The 16,738-nt window shown below is 36.9% G+C and overlaps 1 protein-coding gene across 1 annotated transcript in view; it reads left to right on the top strand.

Annotated features, from left to right (window-relative positions):
- PCSK1 (proprotein convertase subtilisin/kexin type 1) overlaps nt 1-16,283 on the top strand; it is a 40,930-nt gene extending 24,647 nt beyond the window's left edge. The window contains exons 10-14 of the mRNA XM_007078900.3: nt 7,381-7,614; nt 10,344-10,501; nt 11,829-11,962; nt 13,502-13,663; nt 15,906-16,283. Of these exons, the coding sequence (XP_007078962.2) occupies nt 7,381-7,614; nt 10,344-10,501; nt 11,829-11,962; nt 13,502-13,663; nt 15,906-16,283 (1,066 nt within the window). The remainder of the gene's footprint in view (nt 1-7,380; nt 7,615-10,343; nt 10,502-11,828; nt 11,963-13,501; nt 13,664-15,905) is intronic.
- The last annotated feature ends 455 nt before the right edge of the window (nt 16,284-16,738 follow it).

The raw sequence follows: 16,738 nt of genomic DNA, 5'->3' as shown, positions 1-16,738 counted from the left end.
CACGAATTACTGAAGTTGGTGGTGGAACATCCAGAGTCGAAGAAAATAAGGTCAAATGAAAGCAAGCTGTTTCACACAGATGGTGAAATAGGCTGATGATAGTTGTGATTTGAGAATATAAGCTGTTAGTTCCAGGAAGCTGTAAAAAAATTATCCTTAAAATTTTAAGTCTTTTCTACCCAACACTTATCAGATGCATGTAAATAGAAGTATCCAGACCTAACCCATCCTTGTCTAGTGACCAGTATAGTAGAAACACCTATCTCAATGAACAGATGTAATATTAATTTCATGTAAGAACTGAAAATTAAAATTATAACCTCTGATTTCTAAAATTTCAAACTTTTTTCTGTGCAAGAAGAAAATGATCTAAGAATGATCTAGCCTCATTAACTTCAGTTAATTTTTAATAGAATATTTTTTAAAGCAGGAGCTTCATGGGTTGCTATGAAATAACATAAATAAGTTACCAGCAGTTCATGAACTTCATTGAAACTAGATGCAGAATTGCTTATAAGTATGTGTATGGCACTTTCCTGAAGGAATGGTTTGTGGGTTCCATGAGCTTCTCACACCGTTCATAATATAAGAGATACTAGGAATCCATGGTGCATATAATAAGAATTTAATTCCTTTCATTTTGATTCAGTTGTCAATAAGATAGACATACTCTAGCTTACATTTTATATACATCCTGACAAAGTACATGGAAATTAGTGAGACATCTGTTCTCAAATAGACAGGTTTCTGAACTCTATTCAATTGTCTACACCAAGATGATTATTTCAGAAACTCTGAATGGCAGAATTTCTTTTTTTAAATATGAAATTTATTGTCAAATTGGTTTCCATACAACACCCAGTGCGCATCCCAACAGGTGCCCTCCTCAATACCCATCACCCACCCACCCCTCCCACCCCCCATAAACCTTCAGTTTGTTCTCAGTTTTTAGGAGTCTCTTATGTTTTGGCTCCCTCCCTCTCTAACCATTTTTTTTCCTTCCCCTCCCCCATGGCCTTCCGCTAAGTTTCTCAGGATCCACATAGGAGTGAAAACATATGGAATCTGTCCTTCTCTGTATGACTTCTTTCACTTAGCATAACACTCTCCAGTTCCATCCATGTTGCTACAAAAAGCCATATTTCATTCTTTCTCATTGCCACGTAGTATTCCATTGTATATATAAACCACAATTTCTTTATCCATTCGTCAGTTGATGGACATTTAGGCTCTTTCCATAATTTAGCTATTGTTGAGAGTGCTGCTATGAACATTGGGGTACAAGTGCCCCTATGCATCAGTACTCCCGTATCCCTTGGGTAAATTCCTACCAGTGCTACTGCTGGGTTATAGGGTATGTCTATTTTTACTTTTTGAGGAACCTCCACACTGTTTTCCAGAGCAGCTGCACCAGTTTGCATTCCCACCAACAGTGCAAGAGGGTTCCCATTTCTCCACATCCTCTCCAGCATCTATAGTCTCCTGATTTGTTCATTTTGGCCACTCTGACTGGCATGATGTAGTATCTGAGTGTGGTTTTGATTTGTATTTCCCTGATGAGAAGTGACATTGAGCATCTTTTCGTGTGCCTGTTGGCCATCTGGATGTCTTCTTTAGAGAAGTTTCTATTCATGTTTTCTGCCCATTTCTTCACTGGATTATTTGTTTCTCGGGTGTGGAGTTTGTTGAGCTCTTTATAGATTTTGGATACTAGCCCTTTGACTGGTATGTCATTTGCAAATATCTTTTCCCATTCCATTGGTTGCCTTTTAGTTTTGTTGGTTGTTTCCTTTGCTGTGCAGAAGCTTTTTATCTTCATGAGGTCCCAATAGTTCATTTTTGCTTTTAATTCCCTTGACTTGGAAGTTGTGTCAAGTAAGAAATTGCTGCGGCTGAGGTCAGAGAGGTCTTTCCCTGCTTCCTCCTCTAGGGTTTTGATGGTTTCCTGTCTCACATTCAGGTCCTTTATCCATTTTGAGTTTGTTTTTGTGAATGGTGTGAGAAAGTGGTCTAGTCTCATCCTTCTGCATGTTGCTGTCCAGTTCTCCCAGCACCATTTGTTAAAGAGACTGTCTTTTGTCCATTGGATATTCTTTCCTGCTTTGTCAAAGATTAGTTGGCCATACTTTTGTGGCTCTAGTTCTGGGGTTTCTATTCTATTCCATTAGTCTATGTGTCTGTTTTTGTTGAATGGCAGAATTTCTAAAAGTGCCTCTAGACAATCAAGATTGGGATAAATCATTTAACCAAGGGTCACTCCTCAAGGATCAACTATGGAGAACAACTGTGGGCTAAATTTATCAAGAATAATAACCTTCAGTATTTGTCAGGTTCTTACTATGAGCTGGACACTGTGCTAACCTCTTTGTATACAATACTAATTCTAGCCCTTACAACAGCCTTCTGAAAAAGAAATTATTACTTGCATTTTATAAAAGAAGAACTTGAGGCTTAGAGAGGTTGAGAAATGTAACCAAGATCCCAAAAGCAGATTCAAAATCAGATCTGTCTGACCACAAAGCCTGTGCTATCTGCTACTACATATTACACTGCCTCCCACAGGCCTGCAAGGGAGAGGAAATGTTGCATGGCAGTCCATCAGACCCTCAAAGAAAGAGGTGTTAAGAAGATTGATGCTGATAAAGGACTGTCATAACTCATGTGCTTGTGAGTTTATCATAAAAGACTCCTTGCCACAAGAGGATTACCTATTATACTACATTAAACATTAAACATGACATAGCTGGAATGCCAGGGAATGGGAAGAGGAGAACGGAGGAGAAAGAATAGGTATTGGCTCAAATATGTGTAGAGGAATGTTTTTCTTTCCTAGAAGAGTGTTTCTTGAACAGCAGCATAATCCTTTGGGATTTATTTAATAGGCAGATTCCCAAGTCCTAATGCCAGTGCTCAGATTCAAAAATATCTGGTATTTGGCCTGGGAATCCCCATTTTTAACAAGGATCCCAGCTAGTTTTAGTGCTGGGAGTACCTTAACTAAATTTCAAGAAACAACTTCTGTAAAGAGTTACTTTACAATTGCATTTTCCTACAATCTCATCTAGGTATGGTTGTAAAGATGCTCAATAGGGTACTTAATTGGCATAGCTTCAGTTATTCTGAGGAGAGAGCAGAGGAATCAGAATAATTTTTAATAAAGAACAAAAATTCTGAAGTAAAATACTGACTCCTTTTATACCTCTGGAGGTATTAAACATCCAGATGAACTAATCTGTTTTCATTAAAGGCTAGAGAAAGGGAAATAGGATTCGATTTCGATGCTGCAATGGAACTTTTGGTTAAAACACATCAAAGAAATCCTTGACTCAGTGGGTTGTGAAATGTTGGAAAGTGTCCAGGTTAGAAAATCTTTAATATCTAGGTTTGCTTACATGTGATTAGAGGCTGAACCAGGTAGCCTGTAAGATTTTTCACTTTAGAATTTTGTCTCTAGATTACTTTACCTACACTAATTAGAAGCAATGCTTAATTTCAATGTTTAATTCCATATTCCTTATTTTCTATAAACATATCCTTGATTAGCAACCTAATGCAGTTTTTAAAAATTTAATTATTGTGGATGCTGTTGAGCACTAATTAACAAAGGAAGGCTGTCAGGAATGAGATGCACTATTGTTAGCAGTTTCTTTTCATTTATGAAATGCGATCACATAAATGGAGAATAACCCTTTAGGAAAACAAGCTTAATTTTCCTAACTGCATGACAGTGAAGTTCCCCTGAATCTTTTGCAAAGATTAGGTTAAAAATTTTTTAAAAATAAAGCCTGCACCTAAATAGAAAATAAATTACCTGCTACAGAAAGTCTATGCTTTATGTTTGGTTTCATAACCCTGCCTTATATCTCCTTAGTAAACTTCCTCACCCCAACCTCCATATACACACCTGCTTGCACTGATGGTCCAAATGAGAAATTGATGTGTTTCCCACTGACAACAAAGGTTAGAAGCTTTTACCTAAAACTTCCTTTCAAAAACTGGAAGGAGGTGCTTGGATGGCTCAGTCAGTTGGGCATCCAACTCTGATATCAGCTCAGGTCATGATCTCATGGTTTGTGAGATCAAGCCCTGAGTCTGGCTCTGCACTGACAATGCAGAGCCTGTTTGGGATTCTCTCCCTCTCTCTCTCTGCCCCTCCCCTGGTTTATCTGTTTCTCTGTTTCAAAATAAATATATAAGCTTAAAAAAAACTGGAAGGAAGCAAGAATTTCAATAAAATGCTTAATAGAACGGAATTGGTTCCTATACCGAGAAAATAGCCATTTCTGCTAAGATAATTAATTTTTATTAGTTAATTAGTCAATTAATATTCCTTAGTGTGGGCTGGCCAACTTGGAAACACTACCTAAATAAGGTATTTATGATACTGGGCAGATAGGAGGTATGAATAGGAAAGAATTCTGGAGATTATCATACTCAACCCTCTCATCTTACAGATGAGTCACCTCAGGCTCAGGGAAATGAGGTGACTTGCTTGAGACAGCACAGGTCTTTTTGGTATAAAATATGGTTTGATGTGCTTTCTATTACTCCCTATTCCAACCCCATGATTTGAAAAGACTTTCAATTGTCTTAATTGGTTATACGCTTGTATGCTTTCTTCCAGTTCCTATTATTTTAGCTATGACATAGAATTAACTAGACAGTTTTTTGAAATATAAATATCAAAATCATGTCCTACCCTCAGATATTTTGATTCAATAGGTTTAGGTGGAATTCAGGAATTTTCACTATTCACAAGTATAACAGGTAACTATGATGCAAGCAGTCTGGGGCCCATAAGAATCAATGAACTGGAGTCTTTCTAAGCACTCCATCAGTCACTCACTAGAGTTAGGTGTTATGTTTGTCAGGAGCTGAAATGAGAGAGAGAACTAAGCTGCTGGGTGTCAGAATAACAGATTAAAGCAATAAATACAAAATGAAAGAGTTAAGCCTTTAACTGCTTACTACAATGTTTTAAACAAGAGTCTAAAATCTGAAAAAAATGCTAACTCCTCCTCCTATTCCATTTTCCTCCATGGAAAAGTGTGCCAGTTGAATGGCAGGTAAAGTAGCACAGACATGGGGAGTCATGTCACTGTTGAGGGAGCCCAAACATAAGGCCCTGCTAGTTTTATTGACTGGGGTGGGGATGGGGCAGGAATGAAGGCTGAGAGTATGGTACTGGGTACTGAGTCAGAATGGGCAGAAGTATCTTAAGGTGTCCTCCTTTCTCCCCATAAGGAGGCCTTGGGTAGAGTCCAGAGGTCTGAAGAAGACCTCTACCCTTGGCCTCAGATAAGAAGACCTAGGAATGAAGGCAAAAGGGGTGGTAAAGTAAATATACCTAACCAGGTAGGGGCCTGAGTCCTTGATGGCAACTCCTTTTAGAGACCACATCTAGGCTGGTGTGGGGAGGGAAGTTTCTCCATAAAGCCTGCCAGGTAGAGCCTTTGTCATGCCTCTAAAAAACCTGAAAATCACATGTGGAATTTTAACCAAGAACCAGACTCTTCAGTGTTTAAGGATGTGTGTTGCCTCTTTCTTGTCACCAGGGGACTGTTTAACCAGTACATTTTGGGCTCTGAGGAAAAAGATAGCAAATTAAGCCAGATTCCCCTGATGGTTGTTTCACAACCTAGTGCTAAGATATAAAACTTGAGGACAAAACTCTTGGGTATTTATTTATTAAATAATGCTTGATTGGCTTGATAGAAACAATGCAGGTCTCAAAGCTAAGGAAAAGCTTCCGATCCTAAAAGAATCTAATGACAAAATGCCACAAGTTTAAAAATTATTAGGGCTACTTAATACTTAGGCACATTCAGTCATCCAACCAACAAATTTTTAACTCAGCATATCACCTGTGCCTGGCATTCTTCTGAATGGTATACATCAGAGAACTAGATAGATAAAAATGTCAACCCTTCCTACATAGCTATAGCAGGGGAGACAGACATTAAAATATACAAAACAAATGAATTACGCAGTATGTTAGAAGAGTACTATTAAAGGTGGGGGGGGGGGAAGAAGGATAAAGGAGTTCAGGAGCATGTGAGGAGAATTGAAATTTTAAAAAGAAAGATCTGGGAAGGCTACATCTTTATTATAATAGATCCAAAAATCCCAAGTATCTCTGATGTATCTTTATATTGCTGATAAATTAATCTTATCAAGACTTCTAATTATGCCGTTTCCTTGCTCAAAAATCCTTGATTCCTGGTTGCCCAACGGATAAAGCATAAGCTCCTTTTCCTGGCATCCAAGGTCCTCACCATCCAGCTCAGTACCCTATCACCTCTTCCCTGTTCTAGAAAACCAACACCTCACTGTATTCTGGTCACATCCTATATTTTCACCCTTGTAGGTTTTGTTCTGTTGCCTCATCCCTTTTCTATCTCTTCACTTCTTGACATTCTACCCAAACTTCAAAGTTCAGATAAAATATTTCCTCCTAGCAAAGCTTTCCTAGATCTTCCCATCCCCAGAGCTCTTCCTTCTCTAAATTCCTATAACACATGATGCCATGAATAAAGTATTCAACAGGTACATTACAGTTATAGAAAAGCTTACTTCTTTTGCTGGATTGTGTACTTCTTAAAGATAAGAATCACCTCCTTTGATATCTCCACAGTATTCAGCATAGTGTCTTGCAAGAGTAATGTTAAGTAGCTAAGAGTTTGACAATTTGTTTTAAATTTTAATTCCAGTGTAGTTAACATACAGTGTTAGATGAGTTCCAGGTGTAAAATATAGTGAATCAACAAACCCACATACGACTCAGTGCTCATCAAGATAAGTGTATTCTTAACATTGATATATAAAGAAAAGAGGCAAGATATTTAAGACTATGGAGCCAAGCTATGTCTTTAAAATCTGAGTCTTCCTAAGAAGGAAGTCAAAGCCTCATCTGTGAGTGCATAATGTGGAAAGTGCCAAGGCTGTGAATAGACAGCAGAAAACAGAGACACAAAGGAAGTTTTGTCATTTAAAATTTTTGTTCCAGTAAAAATCGGGGACAAAATTACATATTTCTACAATATTGAAACCCAAATTTTACTTATAATAGGAGCTTAATTTATATGGTATGGAGAGAAACTTTCAGTACTGTATTTTAAATTCCAAATGAAAAGATACACCAAAAGAAATACAACAATAAAAGTATAGTTGCAAAAAGGACTTCATTATCTATAAATAGAAGATGCTTGTTTTTACTTTTTTTACTTGTTTTACTTACAAGTAAAACAAGAAGATACAAGTAAAACAAGTAAAACTTTACTTACTTTGCTTACAAGTAAAACAAGAAGATACTTGTTTTACTTTTTCAAGGATACATCATTTTTTGTCCCTGAAAAATATTTTGGGTCATTTCCCCTCCAGTCCAAATCTTACATGGCGAGACATGCAGCACTTGGTTGTCTGGACCTCTGAGTATGACCCACTGGCCAATAACCCTGGATGGAAAAAGAATGGAGCAGGCCTGATGGTGAATAGTCGATTTGGATTTGGGTTGCTAAATGCCAAAGCTCTGGTGGATTTAGCTGATCCCAGGACCTGGACCAGTGTGCCTGAGAAGAAAGAGTGTGTTGTAAAGGACAATGAATTTGAGCCCAGGTAAGTATCTGCAGGAATTTTAAACAAATGTGTGCCCATGGCACTATTTGATTATGATGTTTGTCACTCTGCCCAATGTTTTTTCTCACCTACCCTCTGAAGTAGATGGAGGGAGCATTTGCCATAGTTCCCTGTGGGCCCATGGGAATCATCGAAAGATCAGAAATCTGCAAGTCAACTTAGCATATTTCCATTTTCCTTTCCTAGCCTATCTATATTCATTGTTTTATATATCACTAAGAAAACTCATTGCCAATTAAACTATTACTAGCTATTAGTTTTAAGATTAATCCCAAAGTCAAAGATGTTAAAGTATTTTTAAAAAATGTATCATAGAATTGATTATATGTAATACTTACCAACCAATATTATCCAAAACCCATTTCCAGAAGAGCCTCTCTTCACACTATAGTCCTATGTGATTCATGATTTTTTTTTTTTTTTCCATGAATGATCGTTTACCATGCTGCTTTTACATAAGAACACATCCAGCCTACCAGATCTGGCCAGAGAAGCAGAATCTGGTATAACTATTTTGTTGATTCTTTCAAGGAAACCATGATTATATTAAAGATCTGCTCATTGGGGTGGCTGGGTAGCTCAGTCAGTTAAGCATCTGACTTGAGCCCAGGTCATGATCTCACGGGCTGTGAGTTTGAGTCCCACACCAGGTGAGTTCTAGCCCCACTTCAGGGTGAGCTTGAGCCCTGCCTCAGGCTCCGTGTAGCCTGTGTAGGATTCTCTCTCTTTCCCTCTCTCTCTGCCCTTCACTCACTCGTGCTCTCTCTCTCTCAAAAATAAACTTTAAAAAAATAAGTAAATCATACATTTCAAAACTAAAAAAAAAAAAAAAAGACCCACTCACAAAAAAATCCGAGAGTGGGAGCCTTGGGGAACATTCATTATGGAGATAATATCATTTCTTAAGAGGGCCCATTTCAGTAATGGACCACTTTTTGATGGGTCCAAGGCAAACCTGCCTAAATTCTATTCCACAGCAAATAGCACTATATTCTTGTATCTCTGTTCCTCACCAAATGTTTTCTTTTCTTTTCTATTTTGTTTTATTGTAGTAAGAACTCTTACCATGAGACCTACCCTCTTTAACTTTTAAGTATACAATACATTATTGTTGATTCTAAGTACAATTGTTGCACAACTGATCTCTAGAACTTATGCATCTTGTGTAACTTACATGCCCATTGATTAGCAACTCCATTTTCCCCTAGCCCCAGGCAACCACAATTCCACTTTTTGAATCTATGAATTTGACTATTTTAGATACTTCATTTAAGTAGAATTTTATGCAGTATTTATTTCTCTGTGACTTCTTTATTTCGCTTACCATAATATCTTCAGTGCTTATCCATATTGTTGCATATAGCAGAATATCTTTTCTTTTTAAAGATTATATGTGTTTTACCACATTTTATTTAACCTTCCATCTGTTGATAGACATCTAGGTTGTTTCCACATCTTGGTTATTAGGAATAGTGATAAAAAGAACATGAGATATCTTCAAGATCCTGTTTTCAGTTATTTTGGATAAATATCCAGAAGTGGGATTGCTGGATCATTTGATAGTTCTATTTTTAATGTTTTGAGAAAACTTTATGCTGTTTTCCATAGTGACTGCACTGTTTGTATTCCCACCAATTATGCAAGGGTTCACATTTCTCCACACCTTCTTCAATACTTGTTGTCTTTTGCTTTTTTGTTAACAGCCATCCTGACAGGTGTCTGGATTTGCATTTTCTTGATGATTAGCAAAGGTGAAATTTTTTTCATATGCCTGCTGGTCATTTATAGGTCTTTTTTGAAAAATATCTATATAAGTACTTGGCTCACTTTTTAATCAGCTTATTAATTATTATTATTATTTTTTGGTTATTGAGCTGTAGGAGTTTCCTTATATTTTTTATAGGTTAACCCTTTATCAGATATACGGTTTGCAATATTTTCTCCCATTTTTTAGGTTGTATTTTCATTTCGTTGATGGTTCCCTTTGCTATGAGGAAGATTTTTAGCTTGATGTATTCCCACTTGCTTACTTTTGTTTTGGTTGCCTGTGCTTTAGGTGTCATAACCATTAAATCACTGCCAAGACCAATGTCATGAAGTTTCTTCCTATGTTTTCTTCCAGACTTACAATTGCACATCTTATGGTGTTCACTCCATTTGGAGTTGATTTTTGTGTATGATGTTAGATATGGGTCCAATTTTATTACTTTGCCTATGGATATCCAGTTCTCCCAGCACACTTTGCTGAACAGACTGCTCTTTCCTCATTGACTATTCTTGGCATCCTTGTTGAAGATCAGTTGACCATATAATCTTGGGTTTATTTCTAAGTTCTCTATTCTGTTATACTGGTCTATATGTCTGTCTTTATGCCAGTACCATACTATTTTCATTACTATAGTTTTGAAATATATTTTGAAATGAGGAAGTGGAATGCCTTCAGCTTTGTTCTTTCTCAGGGTTACTTTAGCTATTTATGGTCTTTTATGATGCATAAAAATTGTAGAATTTTTTTTTACATTTCTGTAAAAACCTTACCATTTTCTACACATTATTTCTAGCTACTCCTGAATTTTGTTCTACTCATAACAGGGAGAGACAACAAGCTTAGCTGAGTATCTAGTCAAGACTGATGTGTATGTATTTGCATAAAATACAAAGAAGAAGAGATGTACTTTATCCAGTGATTTTGTTCAAAATGTATTTAGAGCCCTGAAAGGTAATGGAGAAGTTATCATTGAAATTCCAACAAGAGCTTGTGAAGAACAAGAAAATGCCATCAAGTCCCTGGAACATGTGCAATTTGAAGCAACTATTGAATATTCCCGAAGAGGAGACCTTCATGTTACACTCACTTCTGCTGCTGGTAAACTTTTTAAAAATTTCAAAATTCTATTCTAAATCATTTAGTTAAATTTTAAAGAGTATATTGAATGATTTTAAATCAATGATTTTTTATAGGGCTGAGTTTCCCAATAGATGTTTTCAAGACTTAAGAAAATATGCTTATTTTTTAATTTTTTTGGCATCAGAACTCTGCCAACTCATTCCTACTGGTTCTTAGATAAGCAGAGAATGAGGTCTATTCAAATAATACCAATTAATAAAACTTTGTGGAGTTACACATTTTCAAACTGTGCTCATTTTCCCAGGTCACTGATCTATCATTCATTTCTCTTAGGCAACATATTAGTGAAAGTTACTCTGATAATTAATAAAGCTGACAAATATATCAGACACATATAAGGAATCAACCAAAAAACTAGGACTTGTGACCCATGAAAGAATATTGAGAAGACTAACAAATATTCCATGATGGCATTGCAAAGGCCATATGATAGAATATACAGGCAATTGCCCTTTCCTGAGAAAGTACTAACTCAGATGAGATCATGGATAGGGAAGAGGTTGTAAACCATAAACTTTAATCCAACCAGGAAATGCTATCCTAATACTCTTTCATTTTTTAGTAGGATTCACTAGACTAAATTCAATTTCTATAGGTGAGTTATGAGGAAAGATGAGCTCCCTCTGTCATCTCCTTCCAGGATATAAACTTCTTAGACTATAGACACTGTTGATTTGGAGTCATGCTTTCTAGCTATCTTGGAGTTGGCCTGAATATGAGTGGAATGCTTTCTCATTGATGGCCCTACAGATCACTTGACCCTTTCATCTAGATCTACAAAGAACTTGGATTTCAAATTTTAGAGTTAAATCCCACTACTAGTTTTTAGATGACAAGACATTATGAAATTAATATAGCTTTATTTTTTTATGCCTACACTGGATTATAGGCACAGGCACCAAATAAATTTTCAAGACTTCCTCTTAAATTTCAAAATGATAGTTCCACTCAAATGTATTTTAGTTCTCTGAATCCATAGTTTGTAAATGTAGTTCTATGAGTTCTCCTTATTCAAAAAAAAAAAAAAAAAAAAACTTAATCAATATACTCATTATTATTTTACCAAAATATTTACTGAGAACTTATTATATGCCAGGCAATATGCTAATTTCTATGGGTAAAAACATTTTTTTATAATGTTTCTATCCTGATCTTATACAAAAAAGGGAAAATTAGGAGGGCAACTCTCTCCCAGTTTTCATTTTCATTTATTAGTTGCTAAAGTGTATCCTACTCTCAGCACATTTAGAACATTCATTAATTTGAATTTGTCCCTTGAAAATAGGCACCAGCACTGTACTGTTGGCTGAAAGAGAACGGGATACATCTCCTAATGGTTTTAAGAATTGGGACTTCATGTCTGTTCACACATGGGGAGAGAATCCCATAGGCACCTGGACCTTGCGAATTACGGATATGGTAAGTATGAATGAAAAGATATAGAAACACAGGCTCACTTTTAAACATTTTCAAGTACTTTGAAGATTGGTATCATCATTAATCAAGGTCCTAAGGCGTTCAGGTCACTCTCTAGTAAAAGTAAAGAAAAGGTGTAATGTTTCAATCCCTGCCCACTTGGCTTTATAGACTGACTGACTAAATAAATAATTAAATAAATAAGCCATACCATAATAAAGAAAAAAAAAGATGTATTAATAATGTTACAGACTACGTGACAAATCCAAGTGTTCCAATGTCAGAATGCAGCCAGCCATATGACCTACTCAGACACCAGAATTACCTCTATTTACAAAGACAGTTAAATGCTATACCAGCCTTGCTATGACATTCTGCTGGGGTCACATGAAGAAACTCTTACCACTTCTTAATATAGTGGCTATTGACTTGTTACACAAGAAATCTTATTTAATATGACTTTTTTGTTTTGTTTTGCTTCAGTTATGAAACAAACTGAAAAGCATTTCTCACTTCTCTTTCACTCTGTTTACTAACACTCTTTGATATCTTTCTAAAATTGTAACTCATGGTAACAAAAATAGAGTAAGGAGTGTCTGAGCAAAAAGCTAAATACAGCTGAATTATCTACTTTTGCATCATTTCTCCAGCATTTTCTACAGGTTGAGCACATATACAAACAGTGTTTCAGGTCTGAGTTCTCCCAAGATAGAACTGTTCAGCAGCATCAGATTTCAAAGTCTAGATAACTCTTTTAAAAGAAATTATTTTAAATTCCTAAGGATTTCCATTAAATTAATACAAATTCTATAGTCATTGTTACATTTTTCTCTCTGAGAATAGCTTTCTCCTACAGACTGCAAAAATTATGATTTAGAACCAGAATCTGTAAAAATTCCTGCTCTCATAGGGAGAGCAAGAAAATGTTCTTAGGAAGTAGTTCTATTCTTGAACTTGTCCTCCGTTCTTTAACTCAATTTCATCTTTAAAAAACTAAGAAAAATCTGTTTACCAAGATAAGACTATTTTATATCAAGTCTGTAAAATCTGAGCCTACACTTTCATATTCTTTTTAGATATTTTTAGATTTCAGCACATTATTTTTGGCATAACTGTTGAGCCTCAGAAAATTATTACTCTTCCCATAAATCTACAGTTTTTAAGTGCTGATTAATACTGAAGTCTATTTATAATACTCCAAAGAGGCTTTTTCTCCATTGGAATGTTTCTACAAGCTGATAATTACTAAATATAATTCTATTTATGGAAAGTACAGTCAACTTTCCAAGAAAAGAATAGAAAAGAACATTCATATAAAGAGTTTTGCTTTTTTAATTAAATGAAGCAAATAATCAGTCTTTAAATCCTCGAACCTATAAACTGTCCATTTTCATGACAACAGTGAATCCAATGATTTACTTCTTTGTACATAGTGCTCTACACATGGCATGTACAGAATTTTTAATAGATTTTACAGATACTTTTAAGGAGTTTGAAATTTCTCAGAATACACTCTGAACTTATGTGTATGCTTATTCGTAGTCTGGAAGAATGCAAAATGAAGGAAGAATTGTCAACTGGAAGTTGATTTTTCATGGGACCTCTTCTCAGCCAGAACACATGAAACAGCCTCGTGTGTACACATCCTACAACACCGTTCAGAATGACAGAAGAGGGGTGGAGAAGATGGTGGATCCGGGGGAGGTCTGTGTGGCTCTGTTCTCTTGAGCATTCTTGGCACATCTTTCTCTGAACTGTAGTAGACAGTGTAGTGAGTAGAGCTGTATCTAATTTTCAGACAGAGAGAAAGTCAAACGTGAGTGGGGAGAAAAGGGAGTGAGAGTGCCAAACTGTTTGCCATTAAATAAAACCCTCATATTATTTAAGTTTATTCTTTTGTCCAGAATTTAGAGATTAAAGTTGATGAATTCAAAGGTATGAAATTCTCTAACATGAGAATTTATAACATATCAACTTACATGTATCAAAATGTATGACATATCAAATTATAAAGAGAGCTATCTTTTTAAAAATTAAAAAAAATAAAGCTTATTTATTTTTGATAGAGAGAGAGTCAGTGAGTGAGTGAGTATGAACAGGGGAGGGGCAGAGATAGAGGGAGACACAGAATCCAAAGCAGGATCCAGGCTCTGAGCTGTCAGCACAAAGCCCAACGCAGGGCTGGAACCCACGAACTGCAAGATCATGATTTGACCCAATGTTGGACGCTTAAGTGACTGAGCCACCTAGGCACCCCTAAAAAAAGAGCTATCTTTATGCATGATCACATATGCCTAATGTCTGTATCACACATACTTTTCAAGTATTTTTTACATTGTCTCATTCAACCAATAATCCCTGTAACCTAGAGAAGACAGACATTTAGTATGTCCATTTTCCAGAAAGAAAACTAAGGCTCAAGTGAACAAATCCTGTAGGCTTCTCTTTACTAATTCCTTAACTGACACTTTTTTGGCAGCTCTAAGGGAAGCCACTGAATCACAGTCTCAATTTCTCTGAGAAAATTTCATAGGATAGCTAGTCAGTCATTCCTGTTCCTACTGAGACTCAGCCTACTGAGGCTGCTGGCTTCTCTCTTATCAGACAGAGGGCATACACCACATTTTGTTTATCTCTTAATCCTCCAGCATCTAGCACAGTGCCTCAGATGTAGTAGGTAGGTAATCAGAATTTTCAGAATGACCTTTCATGAAGTCTGGCTCAGTGATGGGTATTTTGGGAGATATAAAGATGTAATTATGTAAGAAACTTATAAACTAGTTGTATGAAGTCCTCAGCTCAGATTCTGGTTCCATTTACATTCTGCAAAGCAGTTTACCCCCGCCCCCTTGGGGACCCCCACCCCAGAGGCCTTTTCTTCACAGTCCCAGAGGCAAGTTGACTTTATGGGTATTTCTCCCTCCAAGATTCCTTAAGGGGTATGAATCAGACCCTACAGTTGTTAAAAAGTTGAGTTACTTCCACACTGGTTGACAAAGAGCTGCTTCTCTGATATCTCCAGTTCCACCCCACGTGGCTTATCACCCTGGCCTCTCCCAAGACCCCTTTATAAAACTCAGGGGCTGAGGGGCACATGGGTGGCTCAGTTTGTTAACTGAGCCACCCATCCAACTCTTGCTTTCCACTCAGGTCATGATCCAAGGTTCGTAGGAGAGAGCCCTGCGTTGGACTCTGTGCTAACACCTTGGGACCTGCTTGGGATTCTCTCACTCCCTCTCTCTCTGTAACCACCCCCCTCAAAATAAAAAATAAAAAATGAAATAAAATGAAATGAAATAAAACAGAACAAAACAAAACAAACTCAGTGGCTGAAAGGGTAGCTGATGACAGAACAAGGGGCCTCCAGGAAACTTCATTCACACGAAGCATTGCTGGTGTCTTCTGTATGAGTTATTAAATATTTTAATATCAATTTCTTCCCAAAACATGGGCAGGGAGGAAAGGCAGTGGGAATGGTAAACTACTTTCCATAGGATGAAACTGTATTATTTTAAAAAATATTTTCTTTCATTAGAATTAAAATTAAAATTAAGGAATTCAAAATTATTAAATTCCCTAAAATGAATTCTACTATAGAAGGCTGACAAGTACAGCAGGCCAATAAGGTATGAATACATATACATGATCCCATTCAGTCTTCAGAACCACCAGAAATGAAAGACTCTTGTTCTCATTTTACAAGTGAAGTTCAGGGAAATTAAACAGGTGCCAGGAGAACATGAGTAAATGCAAAAATGAGGACTGAAGCCCAAGTTAGTATGTCTCTAAGCCTCATGCTGTCTCTGCTTCTCAAAGGGTTTCTTAAAAAGTGTGCAGTGAAAAAAACAAACAAAAAAAAGTGTGCAGTGGACATGTGTTGCAGCTGGCTTGCCAGGTTCTAAATAATGAATCTTCTTCCTTTTGTCGGTGGCGTTCTGTGTTTTAGGAGCAGCCCACACAAGAGAACCCGAAAAAGGACCCCCTCATGTCAAACAGCCCTAGTGGCGACAGTACAGGGGACAGGAGGAATGAGCTGGCAGAGGCAGCCCCATCCGAGGCGATGCTGAGACTCCTTCAAAGTGCTTTCAACAAAAACTCACCCCCAAAGCAATCACCAAAGAAGCCTCCAAGTGCAAAGCTCAACATCCCTTATGAAACTTTCTATGAAGCCCTGGAAAAGTTGAACAAGCCTTCCCAGCTTAAAGAGTCCGAGGACAGTCTATATAACGACTATGTTGATGTTTTCTATAACACGAAACCTTATAAGCACAGAGATGACCGGCTGTTGCAAGCTCTGGTGGACATTCTGAGGGAAGAAAATTAAAATAAGTGTGGAGTCCTGAGTTGGAAATATTCATGCTTCTTCCTTCCCCTTAGATTTTGCCTGTGTCTGAAGTGGTTGTTTTTACCATTGATTCTTATGCTTATGATATCCTTTGTGGTACTTTTGCTTTTGCTTGCCCGACTGGGCGTTTGAAAGGGATGAGCTCAAGTAGAAAATCCAACTTTCTGAATTGATAATGACTCTTTCAAAACACATATTCCCTGCTTGCACAAGTGAGATGCTTTGTTCTTTCTGGAGCTACAGTTCATTTCATTTGTGGTCCTCATACCACATTAGAATGCCTCCTTGAGCCACGATTTCATTTCTCAAAAGAAATGCCATCGCCTGGGTAACATATTAATTTGAAGAAGTAAATCTGCAAAGAATGAGAGGGAAGAAAACTGTTCCTACAACTTGTCCCTTGTCTTTGCCACACGGTTCTTTGAACTGTGATG

This window comes from Panthera tigris, chromosome A1, assembly GCF_018350195.1.
Source record: "Panthera tigris isolate Pti1 chromosome A1, P.tigris_Pti1_mat1.1, whole genome shotgun sequence".
In the NCBI taxonomy this organism is placed as follows: domain Eukaryota; kingdom Metazoa; phylum Chordata; class Mammalia; order Carnivora; family Felidae; genus Panthera; species Panthera tigris.
This window is presented reverse-complemented; position numbering and strand designations above follow the sequence as displayed.